Below are 24469 nucleotides of genomic sequence, written 5' to 3' on the forward strand. Positions count from 1 at the left end.
ATCTGTTGAAAATCTTCTTCTTCTGTAACAATATCACAAGCTTTATTTGTTAGATACATCGTTGTTTTAGCAATATCTTTGATTTTATCATCAAATAATTGTTTATTTCATCTTCTGACAATACATGCTTATTAAAGCTTCTTAACATAATATCTTTTATTTCAGTTGCTGATTTTATGTTCTTAACTTTCCCATGCAACCCCGGATTTGACATCTTCAATATTGGAACTGAATTTTAAAGTAGTCTTTAACATAAAAGTATGCATCATAATGTAATTTTTCTTTTATTTGAATATGGTAAATTCACTAATCAGCTGTCCGTCTATTGTTTTCATATAATGCGCAAGTGAAAATGCAATAAAATGCTTGCGCAAAATTTAATAAAATTAAATGGGTTCGTGTGCGACCGAATACGGCAAATCTTTTCCATTCCTAAATGTATATGACGTAGTAAATTTGGCGTGATAAGTTCAAAAAAATTGGTGATAAATAATTTTTTTATTTACAAATTAATATTTACAAATTAATATTTACAAAGCACAGTAATTTAGAACTTAGCCGTCACAAATTTTGAATTCGGATGCAAAACCGATAGTAATTCAGAAAAAACTTGTGGTCTTATAGTTTTACTAAGAATAGACGTTCTGCCCCTGTATTTGAGTAACATTTGATGACACAGTTTGATTAGTTTTCTTATTTATATTCTCTTGATTTTTGTTATTCTGAATATTCTTTATTAAATTTTCATAAAAAAATGAGAATTTAATAACGACGAGATATAAAAACACTGTATTTTATTATTTTATTATTTTATCGAGTGAAATAATTGCCAGTATAATATTAATATTATCAAAAAATCACATTCTCCTTTTATTTTTTAATCTAAAACAGAATATATATCACGCATGCTCTGTAATATGTATTTTTAAAGAGATATTTTTCATGTAACATAAAAAATGATTTTTTCTTACAATAAAAAGAAAAATCTAGTATATAAAAAAGCTATACATGTTGAATTACACACGTGGTTCACGTTATTACAAACGCGCGCAACCTCTTATTGATTACCATAGAAAAAATTGTGCGAGCGCATCAAAAATGGGTTCGTTTAGAGGGCGAACAAAAAGAGAAAGAAAACGTAGAGGGAATATCAAAAAAGAGCCAACTATAACAAATGAAATAAATGATACTAATCAACTAATGATTGAACATGAAAAAAATAATAAAAAAGTTAAAGGGAGCAATAAAAATACCAAAATTACGAAATATGAACAGTATACTTTGGAGAAGGAGACTAAACAAAAAGTGAGAAAACTAGAAAATATTAAAAAACGTAAAAATCAAAGAAAACAACGTATGGAATTGTATGAGAATTTGAAAAGTTATCAAGTACCAACAGAGCAACTTTCTTACTACACTTCATCGGTTGACATTGGTAAAATATCCAGAGGAGGTGATGTCGTCATACCTAATCAAAAAAATAATTATGATGTGCTATCGACTGAAATTAATAAAATACAAAAAAGAAAGTCAAATAAACGTATTTCTTCTGGAAAATCAAAAACTACTTGTACTGTTGTAAATATGGATGAATCAAGTTCTATTGATGATGATTTATCTAATGATAATTTATCTAATGATGCTTTATTTTATGATAATTTATCAAATAATAATTTATCTAATGATAATTTATCTAATGATGCTTTATTTAATGATAATTTATCTAATGACTATTTACCTATTGATAATTTATGTAATGATATTTTATCAAATGATAATTTATCAAATGATAACTTATTAAATGATGATTTATTTAATGAATCTAATAATTCTGTCAAAGATTCAGTTATAACAGAAACTTTAAACTTTAGCACTACAGAAAAATTGGATAAACAAGATGAACTGACATTGGAGTGTTCTACTAATCAAAATAAAGGAGTTACTAATTCCAATAATTCACCATCTGTGAACAAACCCTCCTATGTTTTAGTGAAGCGTGATCCTAAAATACAAGTATTATTTAATTATAACACTCTGCTTAATTTTTATCAAAATAAAAATTATTTTATAGAAATCACGATTACTATTGCCTATATTAGGAGAAGAACAAGTTATTATGGAAGAAATTTCAAAAAATGATATTGTAATTATATCAGGAGAAACAGGAAGTGGCAAAACAACTCAACTTCCACAATTTTTATATGAAGCTGGATACTCAAATAAAAATAATCCCAAAAAGTAACTATGATATTTTATTAAAATTAGAAAATATTAATTAATTATATATTAAAGATGCATGCAAGGTATGATAGGTATTACTGAACCACGAAGAGTAGCAGCAATAGCTATGTCAGAGCGTGTAGGAATTGAACTTGGATTCCCCAAAAAGTATAAATCCATTAACTATTTTTATTTATGCTTTGTAAATTGTATTTTTTCCGTCATCAATGTTATTGGAATCTGAAGTCCTATATTATTTATTGGATGTTATATATCATCTAGTAGTATCACATCACGTTTCATTTTACTTAATTTTTAAGAATATAGTAAATTTAATTATTAAAGTTATTCTTTCTAATTACATTATCTTTAATATTCAAGTAAAGTATGCTTATCATTTTCCCATTTAAAAAAATGTTTCAATTTATATAGCTCTGCATTATATAATTTTAGAAAATTATGTTATCAATTTTTTGAATACATAATAAATTTATATTAAATGCATTTTAATAATGGAGATTAGAATTTTCACCTTTAAATACTACTAAAAGATTTGATTACACCAACTTTATTAATTTTTTTAGAAATAGTTATTTAACTTATTATTAAATATTTAAAATTTGTGTTTGTAGAAATTAGATAATGATTGCTATTATATAATATACATATTTTGAATCTTTATAGAATGGAAGTCTTCAAGAAATACAGAGTTTTTAATTCCGCAATTTATTTACATACGTTTTATATTAGACTATATATAAAATTAAAGATTTCATACTCTAAAAATAACCATTATAGCAAAATAATATGTGAATTTGAAAATTGTATACTTTGGAGTAAGGATATAGGGGGTGGATTGTTGTTCTATTTCATATGAGTTGATATATAAATTATAGCTTTATGTCTCTAAAAATTTTATTTTATGTGTATATTTACCTTAAATTATAAATAGAATTGTTATCTATTGAAGAATTATATAATTTATATTTTAATTAAATAAAAATTTATGACTTCATTTGAGTTCTACTTGATTCAATTATAGTAATCTACGAAGCATACTTTTGAATATTAAAAAATATATAATTTAATTATTTTAGTGAATGTAGTTATAAAATAAGACATGATGGAACTGTTTCAGGTAGTTTATTTAAATATATATTATCTCCAAGATTGAATATTTAAATATATAAATATATAAATTTTTTAGCTAATACACGCATAAAATTTATGACTGATGGTGTACTGATTAAAGAAGTCGAAAATGTATATTTATAATACGGGTTTTTGCGTTCCAAGTCGAAAGAATATTTTTATAATTAAATAAAAATAAATTTGTAGAATAAAGAAAAAGCTCATTATTTTCTGCATGCTATAAATAATTTTTCAAGTGTCTTTCCTCCACAATATTTGTTTTATCCATCGTAATGGTCATTTCTTCAATTAACTTGTGCAATACTTCATACATTTAACTTTATTTGAGAGAATTTTTTACTTCACAAGCATCAAAGAAAAATTCATTATCTTTAAGATAATGAATTTTATAGTTTATTCATCGTAGAATTATTGATTGAAGTAATGAAACTTAACATAGTCTTCATCATCTTCAATGATGTTTAAGATAGTGTTTAAAAATTTCTAAATAATTTAGATATTCACATTTTCAAGTACTGCTTCAAAATGTACTATGTTGGTAGCTGAAAACATCCTTACATTGTCTCCTTGAGCTTTCGTTAATAAGGGGGTTGTAATGCATCTGTAAATGCTCTTCCTGAGCATATGTAATGAAAAGGGGATCTCGTCAACATATATAACAATACTATATCTGTCATCCATCTGATTATAAGTATACCAGTCTAGGCAGGTCTTTCTTTAAAATTTAACTACTTCACACTTAGTAATCTGAGGAATTGGCCTAATAACCTTGTAAGTAATGTTCCATGACTTAAGCCATCGTCACACAACAAATATTTGTACATCCTGATTTAATGCCATAATTATTTTCTCAATAGAAGTTTTACAATCATTTTCCACTACATTTAGAATTTCCTCATAGATGAAATCGGTGAACTTTAAATGCATCGCTCCCCCTTAAATTTTTTTATCGGAAATTACTATTCTTCGATAATACTTTACGATACCGCTTAGCGTCGACTTAGCTATTTATCATCAAAACTTGCGACTTCACTCAGTTTTTTCTTTAATTTCTTATCATTTAGATAGCTATATCTCCTCTTCTTCCGTTTGAACGAATATCCCGATTTTGCATAATCCGTGTAAAATATCGGCACTGAAGCTTATTCTCGAGAACCGCTCTGACTAATTAAAAAAATTAAAAAAACCTTACATATTGTGACAGAACGATGTGTTTTTAAGAGGAAATATTATTTATTTTCGATATTCAAATGTATTCTTTGTTAGATTCTTATCCTTGACGCCATAGGCGGAGATAAGGATGTTTCATTTTATTTTTATCTTCTTACTTCCTATATAAAAACTTTATATTAGAAAAATAAAAATATTTTACACTCGACTTTTGGCGCAAAATCCTGTAATATTTGTTCTTAAGTATATTAATTTTACAAATTTAATTATCACGTCATTTGTTAGGATTTTCTCTTGTCTAATTATTCTGTTATTATTATTGATGAAGCACACGAACGTAGTCTCCATACCGATATTTTGTTGGGATTACTTTCAAGAATAGTTATAGTTCGTAAAAAGGTATATATATATATATTTTATTTGTCATTAATGAGTAATTATAAATATTTATTAAAATTTAGAGATTTTGTCCTTTAAAATTAATTATAATGTCTGCTACATTACAATTAGAACAGTTTGAAAGTAATAAAATGCTTTTTCCAACCAATATTCCACCAGTTATAAAAGTATAATTATTTACTCGGCAAGTTATTATAGATTATTTCTATTAATAGATATCATCCAGACAATATCCAGTGAGCATTCACTTTTCAAGAAAAACCCCAAGTGACTATTTGAAGGCCGCATATAATCGGGTAACTGAATAAATTTTTTTATATTAAAAAACACAAGAGTTACTCTAAAGTTAATTCTATTCATTTTTTTATCTTATCTATCAAAAAATTATTGGAAAAATATCAATTTTAGATATTTATAAAATTAATATAGCATTATTATAATTTAAAAATTCTCGAGTTAAGATAAACATATTGTATTTATGTGGGTAAAATTAATGATGTTATCAACAGATTCTAGCATATCGTTTGTGATTTTTTGATATAATTTATCTTATTGAATAACGATGTTATTCAATATTTTTAGTTACGAGGTCAATTCCCTGGGCAGCTTATTGGGCTGTGAAGTTCAAATTGATCAGACTTGCTTCATCAAACGCTGTAAGCACCGCAGCAGATTTTCCCAGCATTATTCACAAACACAACATCACACACCTGCTCTGACTTATTATTTTGCGGCAATTTGGGAATTTAAGTTACTAAACATCCTTTTTTAAGAGCTCATAAAACCCTTACCATACCCATCTATTAGACGTTGTTTCAATATATTGGAGTCCCTTTAACATTTAACATAAGCAGGAATTTACTCCTAGTGCATCATATCATCACTCGATTTCACCCTCCCACTACCAACATGTACAATAATTTTTTATATAAACATGCAATTACCATAGCGTTCCTACTAACTTCGGATTAAGGGGTACGAAGGGCCAGATACAATGGGCGGCACCAGGACTCGAACCCGTGACCTTGGAGTAAACAATCTAAGTCTATAACAATGAGCCATCTTTTCGCTGATATTTTGGTTATAAAGTAAAGTCCCCGATGCAGCGTATTCAAATGTGAAATTCAAGTTGATCAGACTTGCTTTATTAAATGCTGTAATAGCCGCTGTGGTGCTATTTATTGTAATTCACACACAAAATAAACATCCTTTTTTAGATAATTAACACCTCTATCCATTTTTCGGACATTCCATATATGGAATCACCTCAACAGAGCCAGGAATTTACTCTCAGTGTATCATATTAGCATTCGATTTCGCCCTCTCAGCATGATCTATAATCTTTTTTATAAGACCATGCAATTACCATAGTTTTCCTGCAAAGTCCGGATTAAGAGGTCAGAAGACCGGAAATATGTGGCACGCTTAGGTTGTGGGCCCACAATTTAAGCGGTTGATGGGCACTAAGCTATACCATTAAACCCTACGTCCGCTTCATTTGAGATTTGTGAATAATTTTCCTGGATTTTTACTTAGGTAATGGACTAAGTGGGTTTTAAGAAGATTCCTTTACATTTATGGAATTGGAGCTTTTCATTGTTTAGTAAAACAATCGTTTATAAGACTATAATAAAATCATTTTTTAAATAGACTAACTACTTATATATATGATTTTTACGAAACGTTTAAATTATTAGATTTACAGAAATCCGCTTTTCTCGATTAATTTTCTTATGATAGTAAGCAATTTTTTTTTATGAAATCATAATTTAAATTGTCAAATTATAATCTATTGCATTTAACTCCTAAATAAATTTGTTGTATTAAACGGCTGAGAATTATTAAGTCTATAACAATTTAAAAATTAATTTTTTAAAATTGCAGTAGTTGTATTTTACGACAATGAAAAATTTCAATATCCCATTAAATATTTATGCAGCGTAAATTATCTCTTAGTTCTTCAAGAACTAAATGAACTTTTTACGTAGGGTTTTCAATTATTAATTGGCACACAGAAATATACATAGAGAAAATTCTATTATATCCTCATCCCTTTGTTATTGCATCAGAAATATACCCTGAAGTAGCAGTTATTCATAGATTAGTATAATATTGACTAGCAGGTCTAATATAATAACAAATTCTATCCGTGATGCGTGCTACAACATTTTCAACTCGTACGCTCTACTTAAGGATGCAAGACCTTCCTTACTCAGTGTCTGAAATTTTTTTCTCCAAGGCTTGAAAATTATTATTCTACTCTTAGACTTTTTGCGAATAGTTCTTATTTTGGCCTAATTGCTATTTGATATATAAGTTGTCACATTATTTTTCCCGCATTTAATTGAATTAAATTTGCGTGTTTTGTAAATAAAAATACATTAAATCAAAACTACTAAAGGTTCTAAAGCAACTTATTTTTTAAGCATTTTTTCAGAAACTCTTAAATAATAGTCAAAACTTTGTTTCCATTAAAATATTTTTTTTATAAATATTAAGAAAAATGCTCATAATAAATAGTCAATAATTAAAGTAACTTTTACTTTATTCATCGTTTAATATTTTTTTGCAGCCATGTAGAAAATTAGTAAATTATCATAATCAAAGCCCAATATTTTCCAAAGTAAAAAACTATTTTCGTTCGGATTTTAGAAAGGCGAATGTAGCGCCAAAAATAACATTTTTAGATAAAGAGTCGATAATATTATTATGTCCTTTATGAAGGTATATAAGGGCAATATCAAGTATAAAGATTTTATTAATATTCACTGACGAGCACTTTGTTTAATTTTTTAAATAAATAGCTCATAATGTCTTCACCATTAACTGCTTTATGCTTTATCGTAAATTTTGTGAAAAATTATGCCATTTTTGTTTATTGTAGTAACAAAAACAGATATCAGCAAGAAGACTTATCTAGCTACAAAACCAGTTTTCGGTATTGTTGCAGCTTTCTGAATTAATTAAAAGACTTGTATCTGGCTTAATTCTATTTCTAAGCTCGTGATTTCTTCTTTAAGGTACTAGATAAGTAGTTTTTAGGCTATTTTGAAAACTTTTAACAACTCTGTTGACTATGCTTTTCCTTGTATAAATGAAATAGTTAAAATCTATCATTCTTGTATGATGTACTAGTCTTAATAGGCGATTGTTATCAATCCACTTAAATGTGTCAGACTTTTTCATAGCATAATTTTGATCTTTTATCGCCTCCCCGCTTTTTAATATAAATATTTATAGTTTTATTAAAGATGTTAATCACTTTAAAGATCGACTTTAAATCAGTGGATAATGATTTGTAAAATATCGTCGGAGGACATTACTTCATGTGACTTTGAAATAATTTTGGCTTCATCTTTATTATTGACGATTGATGAACCTTTTTCGATTTGATTAGTTTTATCATTAAACTCCATTCTAAATTTTATTTATATATATCATTCAGTAAAATAATTTTAGTTCATTATTGGTGCACCGTAACAGAACGGGACTTAAACTACCTTTGAGCGTGACGAAACGCTAATTGATCGTAACGAATCTCATTTTGATCGTGACGAATCGCTCGTTGGTCGGTACAATTCTCATCTTGATATAGTCCTTATAAGAGATATTATGTAGAAAGACAAAAATATTAGTTGAATTTACTAAATTTCATTATCTCACTAAAGTCAATATATTATATAGACTATAAATATGATTTGGTCTCTGTTATATTCCTTTAAATTAACGTTAAATTATCTATTTAATATAATCCTCAGAAATAAGCATTATATTGCATCTTTAGTTCAGTCTAATGACAATAATACTATAAGATATCACTAAGAAATCTTCAAATTCATTATTCATCTTAATAATTATAATTCCTGTAGAAATTCAGATTCATAAGTAAATGTATATTTCCAATTTTTTTAGAATCATCATTAGATTAAAGCATTTATAATCTTTTAAAAAAATATAAACATTCCTGTTTGAATAAATAATAAATTTATATATATAATTCTGATTACACATTGTAATAAGTAACTCTTGAAAATATATGATATGCTGTTACCCACATGCTTATAATTTTTTAAACTAAGCAATATTTAAACAACTAAGTTAGTTGGCTTTATGGTAATAAATTTTTATAATTTAAAATTTATGAAATAATTAATGCTTTTGGATTTTAAATTAAAATTGAGAAATGCGTCAATTTATTTAAATAAAACATTTTTAGTAGAATTGATCTTGAAATAATTAATTTCAAAATTTACATATATTTTGACAAATAAAATCAACACCAATTTTTGTCTATCACTTAATTTTTTTAGAATTTATGATATATTTTATAAACTACTTATACAAAGAACCTAAAATGAATACAATTTTAATTTTTTATATAATTTTTTGAAGCGGCATTAAAATGAAAAATTCATATAGTTTGTATTAATATGTATTTTTAGATTTGTAAAATCCACAGAAAAACTCCCACTCATGGTAGTATATTGGTATTTGTTACTAGTCACAGAGAAGTAAACCTTCTGTGTGGATGGTTAAAATCTCGGTTTACTGATAGTACAAATCATCTTACTAAAAATAATAAAAAATCATATATTGAGTATTTTTTACGAATAAATAAGTTTTTTATTTCTATAATTATTCTTAAGCTATGAAAACAACTGTATGATGACATTCGAAGAATCTACAGATATCAGTAGTAGTGATAACAGTGATGATGAAATTTATCATTATAATAGTAATTCTGATTCCGATTTATGTACATCTGACGACAACAATACTCAAATCTGTCAAATGATTGTTTTTCCATTATATGCTAATTTGGCAACTGAAAAGCAAAAACAAGTTTTTCAGATTCCTCCAGAAAATGTTCGTCATTGTATAATAGCAACGAATGTTGCAGAAACCTCAATCACAATACCAAATGTAAAATATGTAATTGATACTGGAAAAGTCAAACAACGTTTGTATGATAGTCATTCTTCAGCAACTACATTCGAGTAATCAATAGTTGAAATTTTTATATTTGCTAAAATACTGTGAGTTACTGTTTATTAGGTGGACTATATTATTTTTCAACACACATGATAATAATATTAAATACAGAGTTTTTCGTTCAGTATCGTCCCTTTTGCACTTATATCATCATTTTCTCGTGAAATATCGCCATTTTCCTTTTTAATACAGTTTTTGTTTCTTTTGTTATTGTGATAAGTTTCCAAAAGAAAATTTTAATACCTTATGTCCAATTTACCAAAAGAAGAAAGCCGAGTTCCGGCAGAAAGAGAAAAATTACAGACAACAAGAGATACAGATCCTGAAAATATCATTAGAAGAATCAAACAGGCGGTTGATTTTTCTATCAGAAGGCGTATTCGCACACTTTGCTGATGAAAGAAAGGCTGAAAAATTATAGGCGAGTTACTATAATTTATAGAACCACTGTTTCTAGTATTGTCAAACGTTATTTGGGAACTGGTGACCAAATGAGCGCTGTTAAATGAGGAAACATAAGAAAAAACTATCTGATAACCAGAAAGAAGCAATTCGTTCATGAGTAGATAACAATTACTTTCTTTCAATTATTCAGCTTGTTCAACGCGTTCAAAGTTAATTTGGGTTGCCTCTTTAAAGTTCCTGTGTTGATAGGTGACTAAGGGACTTTCATTGCACTATTAAAATGGTATTGTCCTTTCCTAATGAAAGAAACACTCCTCGAACAATTTTTCTTCGTTATACTTGTGCTAAAAAGTATATTTTAATGAACAAGAATATCCTCTTGAATCATTTATCTTTTTTTAAGAAGTTGGATTTAAGGTGGTAATTTGACCATGAAGAGGATGATCTTTGGTAGGAACAAGAGCCATTTGTTCAATTCCTCATGCTAGAAGCAGAAACATATCTGTTGTTGCTGCAATAAATAAAAGCCAAATGTTCTACTTCAAGATATTAGATTACGCAGTCAAAACAGCTGAATAAACTAACAGTATTTAGATGAAATGAAACAAGTTTGTCATACAGATAGAATTATAAACCCAATTCTAGTGATAGACAATTGTAGAGTTCAAAATTCAAAGGACTTAGATTTTACTGAATTTATTTTACATTACCTACCTCCCTTATTTTCCATTTTTAGATCCAATCTAAAAATGTTTTAGTAGGTGGGAAAACAGTGTTAACAGGTAGATGTGTTAAAATGAGTTTGAATAAAATATCTGCACTAAAGAAAAGTTTAAAGATATAACGCCAGAACACAGTGAAGATTATTACAGAAATGTGCCAGTGTATTTGAATAGATCACAGATCAGAGAAGAAATTATGTATTAATTATGGGTTTTTTTTAAATCTATTTTCTGTCTTAATTTTTTTTCATTTTTTATTAATTCTTCCTTTTTTTACTACGACGATATTGAACGAAAAGCAATGTAATAAAATCCCTCTAATCTGTTTATAATGGTATTTAGTGTATAATGTAGTGTGTTAATGAAAAGTTTAATGCTGATTGCACTCAAAAGTAATGTGTATTCACAGACATAAATATTTTTAAGTTTCGTAAGATTAATTTTATATTCCTGTATTAATTAAAAAAATTAATAATTTTTCAAATGTTAAGAATTATTCTAATTAATTAGTGTGACAAAATATTAGTATTTAGTATGACTCACTGATGAATTATCCAAGAGATCAGTAGACTACTGAAATACCGTTATATCATAAATACTCTTGTAATTATAATTTAGCAATCACGGCAAAGACACAAATGATTATTAACAGATTCTACGCACGCTCTAATAAGTCATACTAAAGATCGATAATCTTTGAGCTATTAAATTCTTCCCCAGCACAAGACTCCTTAAGTGTCTCTATTTTTTACGTTGGATTGTTTGATATTATAGTTCATTTGACAGTCCTTATTTTGTCCCCTTCATATCTTGCCAGCTGAAATAATAGAGATAACATCAATCTTAGATCTATTTCTTTTAGTCTGATTAGAGTTTCTGCATTAGATTTTTACTTAATTTGTGATATCATAAATCTACTTCTCGAAGTAAGATTATAAACTATTCACTTTAAAAAACTTTATACTTAATTTTTGTAACTAAAAAAGCTCAAGGCATGCCTATTTCGCCAGTAGTATCTTCAACCTATATCAACTATTACATTTGGACTGATGCTGAGAAAGTTAAGTTTTACATATATTTTGGCAATATCAATAAATTTGCACAATATAAATAAATTTGTGCAATATAAATAAATTTGCGCATGCTACCCAAAAAATAAATTACATTAATTATATGACATATATTATTTAAGCTGACATTTTTTATCAACGTAGTTTTTTAAGTTATTATCGATTTTATGGGTGCCAAGAGTGGACATAAAATTACTGTTTAACTCAAAATCTCGGTTCGTTATTTAATCCAGCATTTTTGTGGTTTCATAATTTTAAATTACTTTTATATAGTCTATAATTCTTCGATGATCATTTTATCAAAAAATACAAAAATTATTATTAACATTTTAATTATCTGAATCTTCCATCATTTTGTTACGTAATGATTGATCTTTATCATTCAAATAAAATTTCTTCATTAAAATATTGTAATCATGTTGTCTAGGAATTATAAACTTTTCTTGATAAATCGCTTGAATAAAATAAGGAACAGTATTTATTGGTTCATCAGGTATAGATGAAATTTGATAATGTTCACATGGAATTCTGAACGACTTCTTTATACAATGATAGTTTCGGTCTTTACTAATGATCATAAATTTTTGGTAATAAATATCTTCTTGATTATATTTGGTAAATATTATTTTTGACGAATCTTAAAGCAGTTTTTTTGTATAACTACATTAAATGTCTTTTGTAAATAATTTTTAAGTTACTAATTTTTCCTTAATCTAGGCCTAGGTGTTATATGATGCTATTAGCAAAAGGTGGTAAAAAGCGAAGTGTAATATTTTATATGATTAAATTTGGATGGGCAGAGCAATTATCAAAAAATAGCGAAAGTTTATGATTATTATGGAATAGTTGTTTAGATTATTTGAGAAAATAATCTGCGAGTAATTCTTGGGTCATCCTGGCATTTGAATTCAGTTTTTAGTTCATATTTAGATTGCTGATTGTTCCAAAGCATCTTCTGAGACAATTTTTATATTATTAAAGGCTCTGCCTTAGAAAAAAGCATTGCGCATGTCAGTTAAAGAGTTACTTTTTTTATTTTTTTCGTTGGTTGAAAAATATACTTCAAAAAAATTAAAGCCACGTTGGAAAAATAGGATGTAATTGTTCTCTAATGATATTCTAGTCAAGTTTTATCTGTGTTGAAAACATTAAGGTAAATTGCACCCTTTTATTACATCTTCTAAAATAAATGGTCCCTTCACTCCTCAATAACGATATTATTCACACTTTTTGAGTCGCCGAAAAAACCGTTGCGCTTAAGATTAGATTATACCTTTTCATGAAGACTTAAATCTACTAATAGATACGCATGTTGTTACCAGAACCTCAGAACAGAATCCATTAGTTTTACTTAATATTGCTTCTAAAGGAAGCTCTATTTATTCTTATTTATTTTGTCCAAATTTTATTATCACGCTATTATCACGCAATTATCATATAGTTGCAATACTTGACGCTTTTTATTTAATTTTTTGTTTAAAGTAGACTTTGCTTTAATTACAAAGACTTCATTGTTAGCAATTTCGCATCATTTTTTACCATATTTCCTCATAGAATTTAATAATTTAAATTTTTTCCAAGTGTTGAATAAATTTTTTTGTTTTAGAAGAAATATTGCCCATAATCACGGTATCATGATTTTGCGACGTGAAATTCATAATTTTATCCACATCAAGCTACGTAATATCCATAATCATGCAAAAAAAATAATGCAAAATAATTATTCTCAATTTTTTCATAATGAAAAATGATATATACCATTTATTACATAAACTTTTAAAAATAAATTATTTATCCAACCCCTTAAATCTAAAGGGCTATATTACGCAAAGACCATTTTACACACAATCTATAAATCACTGTATATTAGACTGCATGCTACTCCATTTAAAATTTAACAAATAGAAAATAGTTCTTGTTTTAAAGTAACCATTTTCGGTTAACATTCATTTCTTTCTCACCGTCGGTGAAGATCGTTAATCACGTTTTCCGAGTTTCTCGTGAAATTATTCAAGATGTTTTCGTTTTTGAAAATTTTAGTTATTTCAAAAATCACTTAAAAGATTAAATCTATTTTTTCCAAAAACGTGATCTCCTTTTAACAGCCAGAAAATGTCCATGTTAGAACAAATTGTACAAATTCTGTTCTTACGAACATTTTTAATTGCATAAAGAATCTAATATATATATAGTTTATTTTCGTGTTTATGTTATATATAAACAATCGTAATCCGGAAATATAAAAATTCAGTATGATAACACTGACCGATGTGTTACAATTTGACATTTAAAAACTGAATTTATTTAAAATGTTTATATAAATTTTTAACGAAAAATTATATAAAAAATCACCAGTAAATAATAAGCTAATACATTAAATTTAAGAGTCAGTACAATAAACCAACGTTGAAAAGGTTCGGTGATCGAGTTTTGCCGAGGACGAGTAATTGAGTATTATCCCCATTTTCTTAACATAAAATTAATTTTTTGATATACGCAAAGAAAATATGTATATATTTTCGATAATAAACTTGTTAGCAGCTCCTGACTTGCTCATTTTTTTAATTTTTACTGAAAAAATTGTAGATATTTCATATATTATCATTTTTCATTTTTTTAAATATAATCTCTTTATAATTTTTTTTGAATATCTAAATACCATTATAAAATAATTTAACCATTAAAATGGATTTTAGTACATTAATTATATAAGATCTGAGTTTTCATCTGTCGTATTTTATATTATCGTTACACAGGATGGTTCGTTCCGTCTCTATAAAAAGATTAATTCATTTTTATAATTATTACTATTACTCTAATCTATCAAAATCAGTTATTAACTTTTAGTTTAATAACTCTTTGCGTCATTCGTCATGAAAAGTTTTTCTGAATATCTTAGATTTTTATAGTAAATTATAATTAAGGAACATATAAGATTATTTAAGTGGAATATGAATGTGGATGTAGTCAACTTTTATATGTAAAAAATTAAAGACTAATCTTTATATTTTAGCAAGTTTCATTATTAATTTGATTTTTGGGTGTAAAAACTAACTTAACGACATAATCACGCCATTAATTAGATATAAATTCTTAGAAGTATTCTAGCTAACTTAGTAATTTATTGTGTAGTTAATATGAATTATTATAACTATTGTATTTTTATGTTAAAGCTATAAAAACATCATTATATAATAATGTATTATATAATATATAAATTTTACATTTAATTAAAAAAACTTTAAGAATATAACAAATTATACATACTCTTTTTGAGTATGGAATCAAAGAAATGTAATCAGACGGAGTTTTTTGAAAATACTGAAAATTATTTAAGTTTATAATAATTTTTTAATGATATATCTTCGTTTAGTATTTGCTGGTGTTCTAAAGCATCTGCTGAACAAAGAGCTGGACGTTCAGGCAGAATTGGACCTGGATACTGTTACAGGTTAGTGTTTTTGATCACTTTTAAATTAAAACGCTATAATTTTTACCACATTTCTTAGATTATATTCATCCGTAGTATTTCAATATGATATGCCAGATTTCACTAAACCAGACATACTAAGACAACCCTTGGAATCTGTTTTACTTCAGATGAAAGTTACTTAACCTTAATATCGATAATAACATAATTAATTTTAGTGCCTTGGTATTGCCAAAGTAGAAGATTTCCCTTTCCCAACTTCACCCTCTAGAGATGCCATAGTCAACTCTGAAAATTTATTAATTGCTATTGGGGCTCTTGAAAAGAAAGAAGTAATCGATACTAATAGTAATTTTTAATAATCTAATAAATAATATGTATATTAATATTTTAAAATAGCTGTTTCTACAAATAAAATAGCATGTGCTGTACCTACAAAACTTGGAATAGAAATGGGGAAATTACCTATATCACCTAGATTCTCTGTCATGCTATTAAAAGCACTAGAATTATACAAAAAACAATTATATGATATCAATATAATATTTTATGTCATTATATTAATAGCATCATTTTCTGTACGAGTAATAATTACTATCATCTCTATATCTATTACTATATATTTTAAACTAGTATTACTTCAACGTAACTAGTCTGTAGTTGTTAGTGAATAGAAAATATTTATATTTTCAAAATGGGTTATAATATTTTTAGGATTTACTATTACCTGTAGACACAGAAAAAGAGCAACAAACATTTAATAACAGACTAAAATGGATATCTAAAGTAAATTTTACTCCATTTTTATCATTTTATAATTACAAAGAAATATAGCAAGGGCAGGAATTTATTCTTGGGGATTTTTTATTTATAATAAAATTAATTGGTGCCAGTCTTCATTATACTAATACTGATGATAGAATAAATCATTGTCTTATTAACGGAATAAATCAAAAATCACTCAACGAAGTTTACAATCTTATTGATCAACTGAAAAAAATATTGAAAAAAAATTACAATTGTGATCTCATTGATATGAATGGTATTCCCCCACCACCCCCACCTAAGTCAGAACATATTCCTTTTATTGTTGATATTATTCTTTATGGATTTCCTGATCATATAGCTATGTTAGTTTATAATTTTTATATTATCTACTATAATTATATTCAATAGTAAGCTTCCCAAAACTAAAAATGAAAATGGCCACATTCAATATCCTTATCAGGTAAACAAAATATTTATTTATAATTTTCTACAATAATTAACTTTAATAATTAATGAACTAAATATATAATAATAATATACTATTACTATGTATATCTATTTTTAATTTAATAGCTAAAACTTTAAATCAACTCATAAATACTCTACTATAATAATTATTTAAACTTTTATTTTTACTTTTTTTAAGTATATACAAGCTCTATTTCATTTTTGTGAATATTCCAAGTGCTGTATTTAGTAGATTTGGAATTTATGGTCTCGTTATATAAACTTTTTAAATTCACCTCGATATATATAGGTCATACTTCACACTTTGTTAAGTCAACTAAATTAGCGATTTTTCAATATTTAAGTTTTATAAATACATTGACGAAAAATTATTTTATTCGATGAGAAAATAATAATATTATTTATTATTTTATTCGATGAGAAAATAATAATATTATTTATTATTTTATTCGATGAGAAAATAATAATATTATTTATTATTTTCTCCTATTTTTTAAATAAGTGTTTTTTTAAATAATTATGGACATTTTTCTTAGTATCGAATTCCAATATATTTATTGTTATTATTTATATAATGAGAAACTTTTTTATTAATTGGGTTTAAAAGCTTTGATTGCTGTCTGGATATTTTTAATTGTCAAATATGACAGGATTTTGTATTTATTTATGACTCGATTAGTGCTATATATCATCAGCGATTTATCTAATGTCTACAGATCGATATATTTCATTGAATTGACTATAGTGGTTATTTTTTTAATTTAATCACCCACTAAATGAGTATTGTTTATCGCTAGATATACCTAATGTTATAATATGTGTCTTTTATTAATTATATGACTATATAAGTGATTAGTTAATACAGTATCTTTTTGTTGCAATTTTATAAAGAATCATTCACATAGATTGATGCTACTATGTTAATATTATATAAAAACATTGACTAATTGAGCTTTTACTGGAATTTTATGGATTTATATAATATAAAAATTTAGTGTGGATTGACTTCTGCTGATGTGTTTATTCACCCATCATCCGTATTATCAAAGAGATTACCACAATGGGTTTTATTTGTGTCTCTACATGAAGGTTCAAAAATATATATGAATGGTACTTTTTTAAAATTATTATTACAACTTTATTTTATTATTTACTAGATATGTGCGTCATTAATCCTGAAAAGTTATTACAATTTGATCATTTTTGTCACTATGATATTTTGACTAATGACATACCAAAATATGACCCAAAAGATGATGTTATATTGGCTAATAATCAAATAACATATGGTCCACATTTGTGGCCACTACCAATAAACTCACAAATTCCTATGAAAAGTGATACTCTAAGATTTTATAAAACATTGGTTATGCTATTTCTAGATGGAACAGTATTTTTACATCTATGATGTATTATTATAATTTTATATAGCTTTTTCACTCTTTAAAACAATTTAATGAGTTTCTTCTGTTCAATCCAAAAAATCTAACCAAAACAGACCATATGTACATTTTTATCAATTTCATATTATTTTTTATTTTTTTAGATATAACACTAATATATCTAATATGATTGAATTATTTGTCAAAGAAAACATAAAAAATAGAAAATGTATTGAAAAAATCTGGAAAAAGAACAAATACTGTACTATCAAAATTCCGCATAAATATACATTTTAAATATATTTTTTATAGTCCTTATGGATCAATACATCAATTTATTGCCTGAAGTGATACATTCTAAAGTACAATCTATATGGCCCCCAACAAAATGATTTTCTTCTGTCAATAATGTACTAGTTCTCGTGTATAAGTGTATATATCATTATTGGTTTACAACCTACTGATGATTTATCAGTATTATTCCTCTTGTCTGTATTTTTTTAATAGATATTTTTGCAACATATGATAAAATATTTGTATCTAGCTATAGCAATCGATTATTAATTTCCCACAATCACAAAACCCTTTAGCCTTATTATGATTTATTCTTGCGCCATCATTACTAAACAATAAATTTCAACATTATTGTAATTTGGACCTGCGAATCTGTCAGTTATGCTTAAATTAATCTCCATTAAACATATTCCAGGCTAGGTTGAATCTGGCGTTATTTTAACTTGTATAAAATAATAGTTTTTTAAATTTATGCTGTAATGATTAGTAAATATATGTTTTAGTTATGTGTATTAGGTTATCAAATAATATAATATTATAGTGTTAATTCAAATTTAAGCTAATTTTTAGCACTCTACGAGCATAAAGTTAATGTATCCTTATGTATTTCTTCATATATATGAAAATAAGCATAACTTTAAGTCAGCGTTTCTCAACATTATGCTCTTGTGGAACCCATCAAATAAATTATTTTTCTCAGGAAGCCCCTGAACCAAAAATCATATACCGTATCCTTTTCTATAATTAAATAAATATATTTAATACTGGCTAAAGAAAAATTAACACTTTCATCAAACTTTTTGGTAATGCTTGATAATATTCATACTGCCTGTTTATGATATCTCATAAAGGAGTCTTTATTCACACGCTGAAATAAAAATAAATATGATTATAAATTAACTAAAATTATTTATCTATAATACATGAATATAAACAGATAATTGTGTATCAGTTGGTTGTTTATTTAACCTTTACTCACATTGTTTATTAGACAAATTATTAATTAAGATAACGTATACTTTGAAACACAAAATTATGCATGAAAATGTTAATTTAAGCATATGATAAAGTGAGAAATGCTACTCTAATGTTAAAAATGCGATAGTCTTTTGGTACTTAAATAATTTGAGGCCTAACTTTTGATAAACATCCGCCGATTTTATTTCCAATTTAAAGGAGATGACTTATATGATTGCTTTTGAAGCTTGTTAAATAGGAAAAGGCTTTCTCAAACATGTAAAAGGTTGAAAACTGTAGCAGTATGTTATTGCTATTCTATAAATGGTAAGATACTCTTTTTGTACAGTAATCCAAAACCTATCAAGATATAGGTCTGTATATCATATTTTGAGTTTTCAATTACACTGCAACTAACAAAGTTTTTCTTTTAATGTCCACAGGATTCAGAATATTGATCCCTCACCAAATCATATTATCTGCATTGAAAGGAAAGTAATCTTCAATTCTGATGCGTAATTCCTAAAGGTGGGATTTTCAATAAGACTTGAAATTTTCTAATATCTCGCTTCACTTATAAGCCTATAAAGTAGCGGAAACGTCACGAGGTTTCCGTTTGTTGCATTTTTTATAACTGATAACTTTTCATTGAATGCAAAAATTTTATCTCTTGAAGTCAGTATATTTTCTCTGAGGCCTTTTAGTGGATTATGCAGTTGATTCATGTTATGAAAAGTATCTGACTTAGTTTTTGCAGCCATTTTTCGTCTTCGAATTTTAGTCAAGTACTGCCTCATCTCAGCCACTCTACTTAGAACTTTGTGTATAATCAGCCACCGGATTTCTGAATCTAGCAATAGATTAACGTGCTATTTTCCAGGTTTTCACACAATCCTTAAAACGATCTGGAGTAAATTGGTCTGTATAGATTTTTTCATATTTGTAACATATCCAAATAATTTTTTCAATTCATCTCCAAGTGATGTCGTCAAAAACACCTTTCTGTCAAGAAAGCGGTGCGTTTACGTTACATCAAGATTTTCTAGTTTTACGATAGTAACAAAACATTTTATGGAGACAACCATTATTGAGGTACCATCTGTAAAAATTCCAATAAATTCTAGGATAGACCTCTTGTTTCCAGATATGAGGACAGAATATTGATTAAATTTGTTCCTTTGCTTGTCTCAGAAGTATTCTTTGCACCATATCTAATTTTCTTAAATTTCACACTCATTGACAATTCCTACAAAAGCTACAACGTGACAGTTATTTTTAGAGATCTGTTGAATTAATAACCTTATTAGAAGAACTGCTATTTTTCAGTTTGTCACATAAAACCTCTTCTCTGTCATACGTCATATCATAAATTCTTCGGCCTAATGTACTGTATGAAAGTATAAAATTTTAAATTATTTGTGGTACATTTTGCCTAGGTATATAACAACTATAATTTTACAAGCTGATGGTATTATGTTTTCAATAATTAGTTCTTTTCTATGCAATAATTTCTACTACCTAATAGCTTGCCTTAAGAGCATTTTCATTGATGCCAACATTATTCACAAAAGCTGTACTTTAATTCTATTGAGATTCTAACAGTCTTTAAAAAAATCTGCACATTTACTATTCATGCAACTGTGATATGTTGTAAAGTGTCTTTTTAGTTTAGCTGGAACTATTTATTCGTTTAAAAGTTGTTTGCTATAGACGAAGCACACTGTAATAGGACGGCTTGAATCTCTGGTCCATGTATAACTCATTTATTAGTAACTTTTACTGTTGAGACGGATCTTTTTTCTATCCCTTGTATAGCTGATCAGTAACTTACTGTTCTTCATTATTAGCCTCATCAGAAATTACTGGTGTTTCTTCTTCAAAAACTGCCACATTATTTCATTTATTGGTAATAGGGTACTATGGGACCTAAAAAATTAGCCTAATTCAAGCTTTAAAAGGCTTTCGAAAACTATACGAATAGTTTAGTTGAAAACTAATTTACATCAAAAACCGGGTATAAATGTGAATCATTTAAAGGATTATTGGCAATATATAATCCAAAATTATTGTAATTATTTAATAAAATATTTACTTTCTGAAATGGTGAGATAAAAAAAAATTTACTTATGTTACATCATAATTTAATATAAGCTTAATATTTTATCAACTTTCTTTTATTACTAGTTTAAAAATTACCTTTTCTAGCATATAAAATACAATTAAGATATAGATTATATGTATAATTAACTAAAACTTCTTTTTTAAAATTCTGAACCAAGTGACGTTATCGAACGTAAAACTTTATACATTTATTATAATGAAATTTACAAGGACAGCAAAATGAATTGTGTATTAGTTGTTATATATAATTAAAATAACTTTTAATTATATAAAAATATCTAAATTTTGATCTTATTTTATTTATACTCATAAAAAATCAAATAATCAAGAATTACAACAACCCTTACTGATAGATAGACTATCAAAAACAACTGTAACAAGTATTTTAATATTTTTGCGGAGTGTGTTGTAAAACACTTTCGAAAGATATATTCGACAAAGTACCTTAATAATAAGCTGAATAATAATAGTGAAAAGGCATTTGTGTATACCCTTCCCTGTATAAAGTTCCTTGAGAGTCCTATTACATAGTACATAGTAGTGAAAGTTTTAGCGGATGTCAATAGCTCTCTATTGTGTTAATGTGGGTGCCGCCAAATATAACAAATTCTACAATATGAGTGAACACTTTATTAACATTACCTAAAGTAGGTGATATTTAATACACTTTTTCTCTATCAGTGTGAATTATAGCTCCTATAAATAATCAAAATAATATCATAATTTCTTGTAGTACCCGAGAGAATGTATTGTTGTACAATTGAAACGAGATTTTCGAGATCACTTTTTTTAATTTTTTTAGTTACAAGGTCAAATTCCAGGCGCAGCTTATTGTACTGTGAAGTCCAAGTCGGTCAGACTTGTTTAATTAAATTAAACGCTGTAAGCACCGAAGCGGAGTTTTCTATCATAATTCACGCACAATACATCACATACCAGCTCCAACTTATTGTTCTGCGGTAGTGGGGGAATCCAACCCACTAAACATCCTCTTTTTTTAATGAAAGCGGCCCTACTCTACTCATATATTAGACGTTGTTTCAATATATTAGAACCACATCAACGGAGACAGGAATTTACTCTTAGTGCATCATATCAGCACTCGATTTTACCATCCCAGTACCAGCGTGTACTATAATATTTTTATAGAAACATGTGATTACCATAGTGTTCCTACTAACTTTGGATTAAGGGACAAGATAGACCGGAAACAGTGGGTGGCACAAGGACTCGAACCCGTGACTTTGAGGTAAACGAACTAAGCCTTATTCCATTAAGCAATCTGTCTGCCCTTCCATCTTCTTTAAACCAGAACAAACAAAATTCGCTTTTTATAATTTCAACGCCTCTAAACACCCATTATCCATCCACTTTTCTTTTCCATTACACTTACTGTGAAATATTTTTGTTTTGTCAATCTCCTTAAAAATAAAGAATATATAACTAAAAACTAATTACAATCGGTTCCGATTGGGTTTCTAAAAGCACAGAACAAATGGAACTCTTAATTCCACTCAATATGTGTATTCTCAGATTCATTTTAAATATTTTAGAAGCAAACTGGTTCGTACATTTATTCAGCCATAGATAAATAAATAATACTACATTCTTAATGTAAAATATAAATTCCATAAAAAAACATTCTACTCTCAATTTGAGATTCGATTTTTGAAAAAAGGGAATTTTTTAAATTGAAATCCATTTTCAGCAGCATCTATTGGTGCATCTCCATACAGGTTTGTCCACCTTACAACTGATGTCCTTGCAAATGCATGCAGTACTGGTAGGACAGCATCCCTCTCTATCGATTAATAACTTCTATTCTAGTAAAAATTCTATTAGATTTTTTTTGGCACGTGTAAAATTTCATGATTCCCTAGAATGAGATATCTTCAATTTTAAATTTGATGGTTACGCAGTCGCAAGGATTATACGACTAGTAGAATTGTTGTTCAGTTAATGTGGGAAGTGTATTAGTAATATAAACTTTTACGCTTAAATTAATTTGCTAACAAATGTGTATTAATAATTAAATTTTTAAAAATAATGAAAATTCGCATTTGAATAGGTGGAATCCATTAAATATTTCTTTAATTTAATCGTTGCTTTATTAGAAATATGTCGTATGTAACTTGCTCGTTTGGTATTTTTCAATCATAATCGTCATTTAATTTCCTTTTGATATAAATATATCATTCATCTATATATTTTTTTAAGGATTTTAAGATTTAATGATGAGCGTATGACCTTTATACGAAATGTTCGAGAAGTAACTAAAATGACGTTTCATTGACTATACAATAGTAGTAATCAGATTATTTACGCTTTTATTGATATATTATTAATTAAATATGATTTATAAGGGCACAAGTTATTTCATAGAAGTAGTTTTCATACGTGCTAGGCCCTTTGCATCAAAAAGACTAAACATTGTCGATTTCCACATGCTCAAAAATGATAAAATAAAAAATATGTATATATCAAAGTTCAGCTCCCCCGTCGACATTACTCGGCCACCGAAATTTTAGCACTCTAGGTTATTGTCTTGACTCTTAAAATTAATGTATTCGCTTATTATTTTGTCGTAATTTTTTATAAAATTTTTCATTTTAAATTTATTTATACATTTTGAATAAATTAATTTAGTTTATAGATGTGCAATTGTAATGCATTGGTCAGTGTTATCATACTGAGTCTTTGTTTTCGGATTACGACTGTTTATATATACTAAACCCGAAAAATAAATTTAAAAACATACATACATATATATATATATTAGATGCTTATTGCGATTAAAAATTGTCATAAAAACAGAATTTGTTTGAATTCTTCTAACATGGAAATGTTATGGCTCTTTGAAGAAGATTTAGTTTTTTATAAAAGTATACTAAATCTTTTTAGTGATTTCAGAAATAATTA

The 24469-nt window shown here is 26.8% G+C and overlaps 2 protein-coding genes across 2 annotated transcripts; both read left to right on the forward strand.

Annotated features, from left to right (window-relative positions):
• Nucleotides 1–1936: 1936 nt before the first annotated feature.
• On the forward strand, nucleotides 1937–9593 carry LOC139225457 (probable ATP-dependent RNA helicase kurz; the record flags this gene model as incomplete). The annotated part of the gene is made up of 10 exons (XM_070856287.1): nucleotides 1937–2013; nucleotides 2072–2238; nucleotides 2293–2388; nucleotides 3318–3358; nucleotides 3428–3483; nucleotides 4828–4941; nucleotides 5004–5108; nucleotides 5157–5237; nucleotides 9384–9452; nucleotides 9588–9593. Coding segments are annotated over 10 exons (812 nt in total), but the record flags the coding sequence as incomplete, so codon positions are not given.
• Nucleotides 9594–9732: 139 nt separating this feature from the next.
• Nucleotides 9733–16060, forward strand: LOC139225458 (uncharacterized; the record flags this gene model as incomplete). The annotated part of the gene is made up of 5 exons (XM_070856288.1): nucleotides 9733–9938; nucleotides 15504–15581; nucleotides 15640–15736; nucleotides 15779–15908; nucleotides 15981–16060. Coding segments are annotated over exons 1-5 (591 nt in total), but the record flags the coding sequence as incomplete, so codon positions are not given.
• Nucleotides 16061–24469: the final 8409 nt, after the last annotated feature.

Source organism: Pempheris klunzingeri, unplaced genomic scaffold (assembly GCF_042242105.1).
Source record: "Pempheris klunzingeri isolate RE-2024b unplaced genomic scaffold, fPemKlu1.hap1 Scaffold_264, whole genome shotgun sequence".
NCBI lineage: Eukaryota > Metazoa > Chordata > Actinopteri > Acropomatiformes > Pempheridae > Pempheris > Pempheris klunzingeri.